At 49.2% G+C, this 14,042-nt stretch overlaps 4 protein-coding genes across 4 annotated transcripts; 1 reads left to right on the top strand and 3 right to left on the bottom strand.

Annotated features, from left to right (window-relative positions):
- Positions 1–112: 112 nt before the first annotated feature.
- On the top strand, positions 113–2,831 carry TrAFT101_001416 (uncharacterized protein). Its single transcript, XM_024899632.2, has 2 exons — positions 113–1,130; positions 1,290–2,831. Exons 1-2 carry the CDS (start codon positions 694–696, stop codon positions 2,083–2,085), a joined length of 1,233 nt encoding a protein of 410 aa, XP_024762515.1. The 5' UTR covers positions 113–693; the 3' UTR covers positions 2,086–2,831.
- TrAFT101_001415 (uncharacterized protein) lies at positions 2,714–4,638 on the bottom strand. The gene has a single exon (XM_024899674.2). It carries the CDS (start codon positions 3,961–3,963, stop codon positions 2,965–2,967), a length of 999 nt encoding a protein of 332 aa, XP_024762513.2. The 5' UTR covers positions 3,964–4,638; the 3' UTR covers positions 2,714–2,964.
- Positions 4,639–5,912: 1,274 nt separating this feature from the next.
- Positions 5,913–7,034, bottom strand: TrAFT101_001414 (uncharacterized protein; the record flags this gene model as incomplete). The annotated part of the gene is made up of 1 exon (XM_024906416.2): positions 5,913–7,034. One exon carries the CDS (start codon positions 7,032–7,034, stop codon positions 5,913–5,915), a length of 1,122 nt encoding a protein of 373 aa, XP_024762511.1.
- Positions 7,035–11,709: 4,675 nt separating this feature from the next.
- Positions 11,710–14,016, bottom strand: TrAFT101_001413 (uncharacterized protein). The gene is made up of 3 exons (XM_024911140.2): positions 13,570–14,016; positions 13,230–13,495; positions 11,710–13,163 (listed from the first exon to the last, which is right to left on the bottom strand). The coding sequence occupies exons 1-3, from the start codon at positions 13,664–13,666 to the stop codon at positions 12,333–12,335; spliced, it is 1,194 nt and encodes a 397-aa protein (XP_024762510.2). The 5' UTR covers positions 13,667–14,016; the 3' UTR covers positions 11,710–12,332.
- Between the last annotated feature and the right edge of the window lie 26 nt (positions 14,017–14,042).

The raw sequence follows: 14,042 nt of genomic DNA, 5'->3' as shown, positions 1-14,042 counted from the left end.
CTTCGTCCTTTGTGCTACTGCGCAGCGCAATACCTGCGTATCACTGCTGTTCAAATGCGTGTATTCTGGCTCTGCGATCGAACGGATCTAGCGCCGCAAAAGTCGAGGATATGTCGGTCAGGATCGGAGCGGTTCGTATAATCGTCGGCGTCAGTCTTAATATAAAAAACGGTGCAGCTGTTCCTGGCGCGGGGCAGTTTTGATGGAGAACGAAAGCCACGGAACCTGATGCCCCGCCGAAACGAAAATGCACAGCAGGCAGGCGGCAGCGAGAAGAAATGACGGAATGGCTTGGAAGGCACGGAGCACCTGGCCTGAGGTACCTCCCTAGCACCTACTCAGCTGGTTGTTGCTGGGCTGAGATAGTGCGATGTATGGCCGGGGCAGCCATGCGGGTAAGCATCGGGTGTCCGTGAGCGCCAAAAGCAGCTACTGCTCCTCCATGGAAGCTGTGCCTTCAGACAAACCGCAGTCATCTACATCACTGCTCACTTCTCATACGACAGCCGAATTTCCCTCTTGTTTTCTCCTCCACCAATCTCGTCTGTGACACTCCAATCATTGGCCCGTATTGCACTGGCACACAGATAGCGATTCGGAGGCAAAGCCAACGAGCAATTCGCAACCCCCGGCCAGCGAGCAAGGCACCCAACATACACTCGCATCACTCGACTCGCTTTTTCACATCTCACGATGCCTTCACTACCGCCGCCCAGGGCCGCCCTCCGCGCGGGGAGAACAACCACGGCCCTCTTTCTGCGCCCCCAATCGCACCTCTCCTTCTCGACATCCTCGCGCACTCGTCTCCCCGCCAGCTTCTCCGGTAACAGTGGCAGCTTCGGCGGCCCTCTGCCCTCGTACTTCCAGAAACCTCGGTTGCCCGCCAACACCATTATACGGTTTGTGCCGCAGCAGACAGCATGGATTGTTGAGCGAATGGGAAAGTTTAGCCGCATCTTAGAGCCCGGATTGGCAATTCTGGCTCCGGTGATTGATCGGATTGCGTACGTCAAGAGCCTGAAGGAAGTGGCCATTGAGATTCCGAGTCAGAGTGCGATTACGGCCGACAACGTAACATTGGATCTGGACGGTGTTCTGTATACAAGAGTGTTTGATGCGTACAAGGCTAGGTGAGTTGCACGCAGCTTGTTTCTCCCTCGTCCTACTTTCTATTCTCTCCCTCTCCTCTCTCTCGGCGTTGTTCGGAGAGTAGGATCAAAGACAGTCAGAGTCTGACAGAGAGGCGAAACTTGGTCACTTGGTCTATACTAATAAGAATTTTATTTCAGCTACGGAGTCGAAGATGCCGAATATGCCATCTCCCAGCTCGCCCAGACCACGATGCGATCAGAAATCGGCCAGCTCTCCCTCGACCATGTTCTCAAGGAGCGTGCTGCGCTAAACATCAACATTACCGCCGCTATCAACGAAGCTGCCCAAGCATGGGGAGTCACCTGCCTGCGTTATGAGATCCGAGATATTCACGCCCCTGGAGCCGTCGTCGAGGCCATGCACCGCCAAGTTACCGCCGAGCGTTCCAAGCGTGCCGAGATTCTCGAGTCCGAAGGTCAGCGTCAGAGTGCCATCAACATTGCCGAGGGTCGGAAACAGAGCGTCATTCTCGCCTCAGAGGCTATGCGTGCCGAGCGCATCAACGAAGCCGATGGTGAGGCCGAAGCTATTTTGCTCAAAGCCCGAGCAACTGCCGAGGGTATTGATGCTGTGGCGGCAAGCATCCTCAAGGGTGCCCACGGAGCCCAGGGCGCCATGAGCCTGACAGTGGCCGAGAAGTACGTCGAGGCCTTCAGCAAGCTTGCCAAGGAGGGCACGGCAGTGGTCGTCCCTGGAAACGTTGGCGACATTAGCGGCATGATTGCCACTGGTCTAAACGTGTACGGAAAAGTCAGCGAAGCTCAGGCAAAGGTCTTGGCCAAGCAGCTTACCTCGCCGTCTTCTCCCAGCAGAGAAGGAGAAAGCGCTACGCCATCTGCTGAGACGCCGACAGAAGAACTTGCTCAGGAGAACAAGGGAGATCTGAAGGACAAGGTCCTGGAGAGCTTTAACCAGGTTGCAGGGAAGAAATAATTTTATTATTTTCTTTAAAGAAAATTTTATGTATAATCAATAAACGACACGCCGGCCACATATAAAGGAGAAATACGATATTTTGAAGAGGAACACATTGGGGCTAGATAAGGGGCCACAGGAACACCTTATGGACCACGCAAATGGGAGGCCAGACTTGGGGAATGGAAGGCGTTGTTGGCTCACGTCACGACTGCACTAAATGGAAAAAGCGAAGATTTAGGGAGCAGACATGGCGTTTATGCGGTTTTGGTCGCATGTGTGTGAATTTTCTCTCTTTTTCTTTTTCTTTTTCTTTTTCTTTCTTACCCTCCCCTCCTAAACATTTACATCATATGCCATTTTATATCTCGTTGTTCTTTAGCTTGTAAAACTACCCGTGTCATAAAAGGGGGACGTTGGAGAACGCGACTGCGACGTTTGTATAAGTAGGCGAATACCACTTTCCGTACGACAAGGACAAGAGGCTGCTTGAAAAAAAAAAAAAAAAACAATCAAAAATAAATATCAAAGTGCCAACAATTTTTTTTACATACGTGAAGTGTGAATCGGCGACTAAGCAAAACATGGTGAACAAAACGTTGATGGACACATAAGACAGATAGTATAAATTAACACAAAGAGTGATAATTATGGTATTAGAATCGTTTATATCTCTAATAGCTATCCGACGTCTCGACAATCTCGCCATTCAGGAGCTGAGTCTCTCGACTGTGATAAAGGTATCATTTCAAATTCAATCTCAATCCCACCAACTGTTATTCCATTATCATTACTGGACATTGTCCTTAGGACCTTGTCCCTCCATTCATTATTGCAAGCATCAGCCCAAAAGCCCCAAATGTTTCACATCTCAAATCACCGCGGCGGAGAATCTGATTATAGAACAAAGGGGATGAAGGCGAGAAGACCAACGAGGAAGTTGGAAGAGCCGATCGCATCGCTGTTGGCGCCGTTAGTGCTGGTCGGGCGAGAGGCAGCAGTCGTAGTAGGGCGGCCGACGTCAGAAGTGATGGCAGGGCCAGCATTTGAAGTGAAGGGCGAGCCGTTATCGGTAGGGCTGGGCCGACTATCACCAGAGGTGACAGGAGGGAAAGGATTAGAAGTGTTGTCATCGCCGCCGGATCCGCCAAAGGGGTTTGACTGGGTGGGAGCATTCGTTGGCTGAGGGTCTGGTGAGAGGCTGTAGCTGGTTTGATGGCCTGAAGAACCACCAGACCCTTCGCTCGTGAAAGAGTCGCCAGGGGATGAAGATTGGTTGTCGCCGCCGTTACCACCAGAGCCGCCGCCGCTACCACCACCACCGCTACCAAGTTGGCACTGGAAATCAGCTGTGCATGTTTGTCCAGCATCGCAGTGGTAGCCATTGTGGCAGCAGACACTGCCAGAGGGCATGCATTCGTCATCACAGGCCACATATCCGGTAGGGCAGCCTCCATCGCCGCCTCCGCTACCACCACCACCACCTCCTCCTCCTCCACCACCTCCTCCTCCTGAAGTACAAGTTCCCTTGGGCACGCAAAACTCTCCGCAAAGGTCACGGTCTCCTTCGCAGCCTGTAGGCTCGCCCGTGCAAACTTTCCCAACAGGACAGCAGCCATCGCTAACACATGAGTAGCCAATGTCGCAGTAAGCGCCGTTGCCTAAGCCACAGCAGATGCCGGTCAAAGGCATACAGCCGATATCACAATCTGTCTCTCCGATGCCACAAGTACCAGTGACTGCGTGGACGCCAAAGGCCGAAGAGCCCAGGCCGGCGGCAGTTACACCTCGACCGAGGACTTCTCCGAGGTTCATCGCCGTCAAACCTTCGGCGGCGGCGAGCCCGGCCGCAGCCAGGAGGAGGGCAGAGTAAGGAGGCATAATCGAGGAAAGCATAAAGGTGTCTTGATGTAAAGAATTGAAAAGACAAGAATCCTTTATGTTGAGAAAATCACCTCCTCCAATTGCAGAAGTGCTGGGAAATGAAAGTCGTGCGGCCAGAGCTGAAGAGAATTCTCAGCCGCATTTATATGAGACCAGACAAGGTAGTAAAGAGCTCTCAACAATTTCCTTTTTTCCTCCCACGGCTTCTCCCAGCTCGACTAGGCAGCTTAGACTCACACACGTTTTAAGCCTCCTCCGAAGCCATCATGAGCTAACAAGCCGTCCTACCCAGGGGTCAAACAAGGGACGCATAGGCAGTGTTCATTGGTGAAGGCCCATGTTAGTGCATCTGTTGGAGTCATAACAAGACCCATGCCGGCACTAATCCTCAGCCCATTCTGCCGGGTAGTACTTCTAGTGTGCCAGAGGAAGCCTTACACCCAGGCCACAATCAAGAGGTGGCTTACGCTGCTGCCCAGTTTCATGCAGGCTGTTTAAACGGCTTCCTGTGGCATTGCTTAGCCACTGAGTTATTAGACATTGGTGCCAGAAAATGAGGGTGTGGAGAACTTGTTTATCCGCTCGCCTCTCAGCGAGGCGGTCAGTCTTGATGCATTATGCTCGCCAGTCGCGGTAGCGGTGGCGGGGATTGCTAACATTGGCGATACCATAAGTGATGCCTTTTCAAGAGAAGGATGGAAAAGAAATGTTGCTAGAGCGGGGTCGAATCTTTCAGCTCCTGGGGGCCATGTGGACATTGATAGGCAGTTCTGGGAATAGTGCGAGGCAGTAGTTGGATAGTTGACTATACGCGAGACATGGGATCGCTCTAGCTCGCTATAATGCTTGTGATAGTCGTCGAGTGCCGCTCAGAAACTGGAGCAGACCATTGTAGATGATCTCCATCCTAAGTCGCCCACTAATACCTTACAAGTATGCATATACCCTAACAACAGCGGCGGCAGTCGGATCATCGCCTAGGCACGAGAATGAACAATTCGCCTACAAATCAGCCCTCGACTCGCTGTCTTCAGAAGTCCATTGACCTGCAATTAAGCCAGCGGCTATAACCTTGAGTCGATGAACAAGACGCTTGCTGTACGCCCAGGCTGCTGTCGTCAATGTCAATAACAGCCCAGCAACAATAGCAGCAATGATCGTCGGCTGTCGCGGTGGAGCCGCACTTAAGCTTAGCGGGAAAGACTAGACCAGCGCCAGCCTCAGCCGAGAACATACTTCTAAACTGCTCTTGCCAGCACTATCGTATATCGTATTGGCGCTACCACTCGAGAGGGAGTGCCTTGGACCACGGGACATGTTTTCCAAAGGCAACCACAGGTAGAGATGTGGCTAAGATGCATTGATTGCCACTAAAAGCCATCGGGCAGAATTAGGCTGCAGCTTGGGGGAGAACAGTCCTCGCGATGAGCACGGTAGACAGATGAAGCTTCACAAGAGCTATCGTTGAGACTAAAAACTCTCCCAAACAAAGAGTAAGGAAGTTTGCCATCCCTTTTTGTTGTTTTGTTTTTTCGTATCGTTTTCTCTCCTTTCTTCTTTGTCGTGCTTGCTTCTCTCTCTCTTTCTGCAGAAATCGGCGTCTAATTTCTCCTTCTTACAGAGGAGCTAGCCAGGATGCGTGCGGCTGAGAGTTAGTTGCAGTGAGTTGTCAAGGACTATGCTGTTTGCCCTGCATCCACGCTACAACCAAAAATAGGTTGGTCGGTGCTCATTGGTTTCAACGACTACAAGCCAATGCGACGGGAAGTCCCTTCTAATTTCTCCAGGGTTGCATCATCTTGTTTATTTTCTTAGTTGTATAGGTAATTCTGGGAAATCATCAATATGCCGGTACTTTGTTCGATGTATGGGGGGGAAAGGTGTGAAAAAGGGCAAAAAAAGAAGAGAGAAAAATTGTAAGAATCGAATTGGGGGTGCTTTTTTTCCAGGCATGGCACACCCTAGATAGTCAATGTAAATCGTACGAGGGTCCCTACAATCCCTTCACAGGCAAAGGTTGCCTTGATACTCTCCCCTTTTTTGACATCCAGACGAACAAACATGATCTTGGTGTTCTCCATCCTCTTTACACTTCCCCTCCAAAACCACAGGAGCCGCCCGTCATCTCCTTCAATCACCAAAGTCGTCCATGGACACCGTTTGCACCAGGTTGGCACAATTTCATTACCAAATCCCAACACGACTCTAACCACCCAAGGCTGGCGGGGTTCCGATCTGGTGCTGTCCTGGATACCGTCTTGCGGGAGCGTGCACTTGTTAACTGCATCAAGGTGTAAATGCAGCAATGGGAATCCCGATAGTTGATGGATCATTTGATGTCCAAAGGGTGGGTTCCTACTGAGCAATCGTTCAATGTGATAAAACTCCAATCCAGCGAGTTGCTTGATAGTCTTGACGCCTGCATCGACAAGTCTTTTCATCTTTGCCGCGCCGATTCCGTCTACCTGTAGCAACTCCATATCAGTGCCTTCCCAAACTTTAGCCTTGACACTCCTCAAAACATCAAGAGTGACAGTCACTCCTCGGCCGTCTTCTCTCTCGCCAAGTATGTCTGCTAGACATCTCAACACGCGATCTAATACGACGTAGATTCGGCAGCTCTCTCGCAGCAGCTCTTTGCGACCATTGGATGATATCTTGTTCGGCCATCCTCCGCGCAAAAGATCGATCTGAACGAGCAATAACACTTTGTGCCACGGCTCAGTAGCATTTCCGGTAATGGGGTAAGGAATTCCCGTGTGATCGTTGATTTCCCTCAGAAAATTCTTCTCCTCTGGCCGTATAGGGAAAGACCGGAACTCTGCTGCAAGACATGCAGTCTGGAGAACTTTTCGTCTATCGGGCGCTTTCTCAATAGTAGAGAGCGATCTCAGAGTGGGCAGCGATAGCTGGTATCGAAGTCGAATCTCATTATACTTTGGAGAATCCAGCTTTCCAGCGGGAAGGGGGGATGGTTGAGATGATTTCTCTGGACGCTCTTCTTCTGCGGAAAGCGAAGATGGCATCTCCATAGAATTACCAGTGCGGCCGGATATGCTGTTGAAAAGTGTAAATGAAGCCATGTGGTCTGTCTTGTCGTAGCGTTCTGTATGAACGAGCTGTGTGTCTGCACTTTTTGGCCTAGAAATCAGTATTTGCGGAAATCATGAATGGTCATAGATTGCTGTGGAATATGTGTGACATGCTACAGGTGAAGGAAAAGTGAAAAGAAGATGCTAGAAGTTGAAGCTGCTAAACTACAGAGATGCATTTTTTTTTTCTGCCATACTTGGTGCAAGGTCGTTCCTTCCTAAATTGAAAGCGGTTCTACTTTTCCGCTGTTTTAAGCCTCTCGTTCCTTCCTTTGAAATCTTCATCGATACAGGTCATATAAAAGCAGCTTCTGCTTTCTGCTTTGTCGTTATCTCCTGGGAAGGTTCATTTGATAAAAAAAAAAAGAGGCACGTCAGTTAATCCGACTTGACTAGACATGCGGTCCTCGATCGTAGAGAACTTCAAACATCACACGGGATACTTGTGCGATTACAATTGCAATATCAGACTTATGACTCACTCTATCAATAAATCTCAACACTATCGAGATTTAATAAAACATTATTATGTATTGAAGCGTTGTAGACGCATTTCGCAAGGTCATAGTGATATCAGCATCTGCGCCTTCGTCAATAACAGCAGCAACATCAACAAACAATAATCACAACAACATCAGAGCGCGTCTCAGCAAACAGCACACCCGAGTCCTTCGTCTAGGTCCTCCTCCTTACACCAACCTCATCCCAGGCCTTCCGAACCGTCTTGGCTGCATCGCTGTCAAACTCATCCTCCGCGATATCGACAGTGATGCATGCCGGCAAACTCAAGGAATGAGCATTCCAGGCGCAATCTGCCCCTTCATATGGTCATCCACCAGATCTAATCTCATTCGCATGATTCTGAGCTTACAAGCTGGTTTAGAGTTACACCAACCACATCAAACGGTAAGTCAGATGTCTCGCAAGGTCGAACCGAGAGAGGCATATACCTACGAGACGGGGGCGTTTTCTAATCAAAGATCTGGCAATAAGTATGCTCTGGTAAGAGCTCTGCTGGGATTATTTTTTTTATTTTTAATTTTTTTTCCCTTTCAAAGACCAAAAGTCACCAGCGGCTTAAATCTATGACAGGTTTTCATATGGTTTTCTTCCCATCATCCCCCTTTTGCGATATCTCTTATTAAAAAATCCCCTATAAGGCTTATAGAATATAGGATATTCACTCACGATAATTCTCCGAAAAATAAATAGCAGCCTCGTCTTGAAAGCTATATCAGATCGAGCGTAATTTAAAAGTCTGAATTCTCTAAGGTCGGATGCAGGAGGCTAACAGTATGAATTAAACATTTGCCTCCTGGCGCAATCATGTCACCCCCAAAAAATGCTCTTTATAATCGAGTCCGGAGGAGAGGATAACTACGAGGCGCTTTGTTGGACAGAGTCATATAATGCGATTAAACCATTGACACTATCGATTCCAGGGCAGTGTTTGCATTGCACGGTAGCCAAAAGGGATATCATGATATTACCTGCAACTCAACCGTTGTTGAGCCATCGGCTTAGAGCCTTATCTTTGTGTAGGAACTGTATCTTGAACCTTTTCGTTGTTGGGTACCAGGTGATCTAGCATTGGTTGAGCTTGATGGTATAGCCCTTTACTGCATCGACCTTTGTGGCCTATTTGAAGCTATTTAACTGCATTTTTAAATGAGTATTGCTATTCGGGCGGTGCATTTTTGCTATTCGGGCGGTACGCCCACCTTACCAAGCCTAATCGGGCCTAGGTTTATGCAACCCATCTTTTCACACCAAATTACAGTGTAAAGTCCTGGCAGCCAAAACTGTATACAAAGGCCAGACAGTAGTTATTAGGTACTATAGCTAGAAATGCAAAATGAAGCTATCGCGACCGTGTTTTCTAGGGCTCTATTTGCGTTGCCGGGATAACTTCCTTAACCTCTGCAGCAGCATCTGCAGCGCTGCTTTCTTCTATAACCGCAAGGCCTTGAGTGCCTTGAGTGCCTTGAGTGCCTGAGGCCCGGCCGCGGCCGCAGCCTCTCTGTCTTCCTCCTTGATTTCCTCGGCCTCTATTGCTTCCTGCAACTCGTGATCGCTTTGGCCTCGTCTGCGAGGCTCCCTGACTAGCAGCTTCAACCTCTGCTGCCGTTCGAGTGCGCCGTATGCTTGAGGGTAATCTCCGACCGCCCGGTTGACTAGAGGTCGGCAGGGAGGGTGTTATAATCGGCTGCAAGTTGCGATCAACGGGAACTCTGCTATTCTGAGGCAATCTCGGCCGGCCTCGCAGAATCATTATCAAGGCCGTTGAGGAAGTCTTCAAAGGTTAGTGCGCCTTCCATCGCGATCTTGATAGGAATTCGAAGTCGCGATATCACGATATAAAGTTACGATGTTTATTTGCAACTAATTTTGTATATCCCAGTGCACTACACTGTATTTTGGTGGGCCGGCCTGGGCCCCGCTGAACCTAGCTAGAAAGGGCCTAGTCAGGCTAGAATACCGCCCGAATAGCAAAAATGCACCGCCCGAATAGCAATACTCTTTTAAATTAAGTCTCTATTACGACACCCAAACAGCAGCAGGCACTTTATTATAGATATATATTTAGGAAACTGAGGTCGTCCTGTGATGGTGATGATAGCGAGACCGAGTGAGCTTGTGGTTACCGAAAACTATACGTACCAACGCGCTGAACGCCTACCCATGTTCGCAGTAGGATTGTTACCTATGTACCTAGTCGTACCAATTGCCACCTGTTAATATACGTTCTAATAGACTTTCAAGATATCTTAATCAGGACATCATGGAATCACAGAATGCGCTACATCTTAAAAAGATATGATCAAAAAGTCGAATGAAGTGCTATAAACTAGCGGACAAATCGCATCCATCAGAGCTTTTACAAGTCCTCACTATTAAAAAGCAATCATCTGCGCCTTATATATTACAACCAGCCAGTTCAGTTACCCAAATAAAATAAAAAGAGAAAAAAAAAGAGCAAAACCATAGCGAGATGATAAAGCCAAACCACTCCGTGTGGCCTACAAACGCCAAGAGATCAATAACCTACCCGTAGCATAGCATGCTATCTGAGCTTCCATGACTCATGCTCCCCCGTCCACTCGCTCAACTCAACCCTCGTCGCGCTTGCAGGGCTAGCTAGGAAACTATTGCTACATGTACTACCATCACCTGTGCTAGCACGGGCTTCTAGTGGTGCGATCGCTTGCAGTAGCGGCCCATGGACAGCTTCGTCCGGACGACGCCGAGAAGCCATTGGCTTTGCAGGGAGCTCCCCGTACGACGTCAAAGTATGGGGAGATTATGCCTGCACCCGAGTCGTATGGAGCAACCTACAAGTAGTCTACAGCCGGGGCCGAATAAAATTCAATTCATTTGTGGTTGGTTGATGGATTGATATTTCGAAGGCGGTCTGGCTTCTAGCGCCTTGGCTTTTGTATTAGTAGGTAGACAGCAAGCTCATTCCTGTGCAATAAATCACGTACATAAAAATCATGCAATTGCTTTAGCAAGCTAGTTAGCCTGTCAAAGATTTTACTGCTTTTCGGCACATGGTATAATAGGTAAGTCATTTGCCCGGCTGTTTAGAAAGGCAATTAGTTGTCTTCACGTTGCCTAATGCAAGGCAGTGTGAGTAATATCAAATCGCAATTGCCCTCTCTGCCAAGCAAAGTGATTGGAATCAATATATTAATCAGCGCCTATATATATCCCAAGTACATACTACGTATTAAATCCTTGCTCTCGACCGAGTTTCCGTCCCCATCCTCGTGCCGTGTCCCAGTAACAACCCGTGCCGCAAACCCGCAAATACGCGCCTACCATACATCCATGCCTACTAAACACTTATCCGCCAAAGCACCCTCGTCCAATTGCTTCCCCAATGCGGCAAGTAAATCCAGGCATTCAGGAGGTGTGGTCTGACGCCGCATTGCCGCCGTAACTAGCGGTTATTTATTATTGCTGCTACTGCAAATATTTGGTAAGCCTAATCACCAAGTCTTATACCCGGCTCGTATTATCCGTTGCATACCTATCTACAGCACACAATGGTAGGTATCCTTGCCAAACTGGCAGGTTACGCGCATGGTTCATGCAGGTCATTTACAAAAAAGAAACGGCTGAATCATGCATGGCTAGATTACTCAGACGCCTTGCACAGCCTCTCTCTCGGTAATATTCGTCTTTTTTTTTTTTTCTTCTTCTTCCCTCTAATTAATTATTCACCTTAGAGAAGAGATGGGAGGGAAAACAAAAAATAAAAAGAAGAGGAATAAACATCATATTCCCAATCTCCCCAATTCTCGTATTGGATGGATATACTCATCACTCAACGAACCATCCAAAGACAAGCCAAACCCTAAACAGGACATGCAAACCAGGAACCACCACCGCCAGAGGCGCTTCCCAATCTTGGCAGGCACCAAAAGGAAATGAAAAGCTCCTCCCTGGACCCCTGCATCGCATCGTCCGCTTCGGGCCTAAATCCTGTCCGTCTTAATTAATGCGCGGGGGAGATGCTGGGCTAGCACCAACTAGTTCCGCGTTTGTGCGTAATGAATTGCTCCAGTACCCCGTATTCACACGTATTTTCAAAGATACGACAAATTGGCAGTAGATAAGGTAGTATAGCAAGGATAATTGACTTGGACAGACACAAGCAATCACAAAACAGACTTGAGCAGTTGAGCAGGGATAAGATTTGGCAAAATGTTCTCTTTATATCTCCTCCATTCTACATACTGGCCTATGCAATACCTCTAAAGGGCATGCGCCGGAAAAAAAAAAATTGTTTTGTTCCAAAACAAGGCAAGCCAACAAACTTCAAGGATAGGTATCAAGCAAAATCAAAAGTAAAAAAAAACACCAAAAACAAATATCATCGATCCTGTTCTCTTCATCAATCCAAGCAAACGTCATTACCAGAAATCAGCTCGGTCGAAAGAAGAGCAGACCTCCCCATTAAAAATAGATCATTATAAGCGTTTCGTTCCAGAATAATTTGCAGGGAAATAAAAGAGAGGAAATAATGGGGAAATTGTTGTAAGATATACTCGGTCGAGAACAGCAAGCACTTGCCACATGTTCGTGTCCGTTGTCAGATGTACAGTGAAACAAACAGCGGGTCGTGTGTGTAACTCGAATTTGTATAGTAGTATTAGCTTGGTCTGCTCTTTCTCTCCGAACGCAAACGTTTTCCGCCCCATTCTACATGCTTTTCATGCCCGCAACAATAAGTACACAAAGCGAAACAAAAGGGGGGTAGATTTTGTGGGTTGGAGATCCCGTTTACAGGAGAGCAAAGGCGACACCAGCGCCAATGGCGAAGACACTGCCGATGGTAGCAAGGCTGCGGGCGCCAGCGCTGTGGGGGACGGTAGGGGGAGCAGAGGGCTTGGAAGATCCGGTAGGCTGAGCAGAGCCAGTGCCGTTGCCAGCAGCGCCACCAGAGCTGGGCTTGCTAGAAGTGGGAGTAGAGGAAACCAGGGTAGTGGCCTGGGCAGCGGAAGAGCTGGGAGCATCAGTGGAGCTGGGAGCATCGGTAGAAGAAGCCTTGGCGGAGGTTGGGGCAGCAGAGGTCTTGGTCTTGGTCTGGCTGGAAGCAGGGGCGGACGAAGAGCTGTCGCTGCTGTCGTCGCTGCCGTCACCAAGCTCGACCTTGATGCTCTGCCAGCTGCCGCTGTGGTCGCTGTAGATGTACTCCTTGACGCTCTTGGAGGTAGGGGCATCGGCACCAGCGTAGTCGACAATGGAGATGCTCTTGTAGTATCCGAGGAAAGGAGCCTTGGAGAAATCGGTGTAGCCACCGGCCCACTCGACGGTGCCCTGAGGAGCATCCTTGCGGCCAGCAACCCAGGTTCCAAGCTTGACCTGCATAGGGGTCTGGGGGAGACCAGCAGCGCCACCCTCGGCGTTGGCAGCGTTCAGGGTACGGACGACGTTGTTGTCGATCAACCAGGTGACACCCTGAGAAGTCCACTCAACAGAGTAGGTGTGGAACGAAGTAAGAGGGTTGGCGACGGGGTGGAAAGCACCACGGTCGTAGGTGGCAGTGTTGCCCTTGCTGAAGTAGTTGGTCTGAGCCTGGGCGTTGTCGCCTCCAACCCACTCCCAGTCGATCTATCGTCATGACGGTTAGTTTACAATGCTTGAGATGTCGGTAGTTCACGATTCAATAATACATACCTCGTCAAGATCGTCGGACTGGAGAACGGCAGAGGTGACGATACCGACGCCGGCGGCGGCCTGGACAACGACATCGATGCGGCCGAAGAAGAGGTACTTGCCAGTGCGGATGGTGGGAGCCTCAGTCTCGGTGCTGATGGAGAAGACAGCGCCGTTGCCGTTGTAGGAGAGAGAGGTGCCGGGGAGAGAATCGAAGTTACCGCACGCGCCCTTGGTGAAGTCGCAACCGCCTGAGTTCTTGCCGAAAGCAGGGTCGTTGGGGCAGGCTGTGGAACTGTGTTAGTGATGATTCCTTGGAAAGGAATAGAATATATGTGAATGGTTGATATCGTTCACTTACTCTTCTGGAGAGGGTTGCAGTCAGTTGAGGTCTGAGCAGAGACCAGGGTGGAAGCGGCCAGGGCCACGGCGGCAGCGGTGAAAGTCTTGGAGTGCATGGTCGCAGATGTTGATTATACGATTGACGATATTATATATACCCGGATTGACGGAGAAGAAGAGTATAAACAGAAGAAAGCGGAACAGTCGAAGCGATTATTACACCTGTTGCAAGATTATGGCTGCAAGGAACCAAGCGATAGTCGGTCAATCCGAGGCTGAGTAGCGAGAGACTGCGCAAAGAAAGACTCGAGGGGGGAGGAGCGGCTCGAGGAGGTTGATGAGCTCGAGAGGGTCTATACAGACTTTTGGCGAGAAAGTATGAAATATATTAAGAGGGACGAGGGAAGAAGGAGAGGAGGAGAGGCTACGACGAGGTGGTGAGAAGCGTGTCTTATTATATATGTAGGACCGAGAGACAGAACAGTATACGAG

This window comes from Trichoderma asperellum, chromosome 1, assembly GCF_020647865.1.
Source record: "Trichoderma asperellum chromosome 1, complete sequence".
Taxonomy (NCBI): Eukaryota; Fungi; Ascomycota; class Sordariomycetes; order Hypocreales; family Hypocreaceae; genus Trichoderma; species Trichoderma asperellum.
The sequence above is the reverse complement of the archived record's forward strand: the minus strand, read 5'-3'. Positions and strand labels throughout refer to the sequence as shown.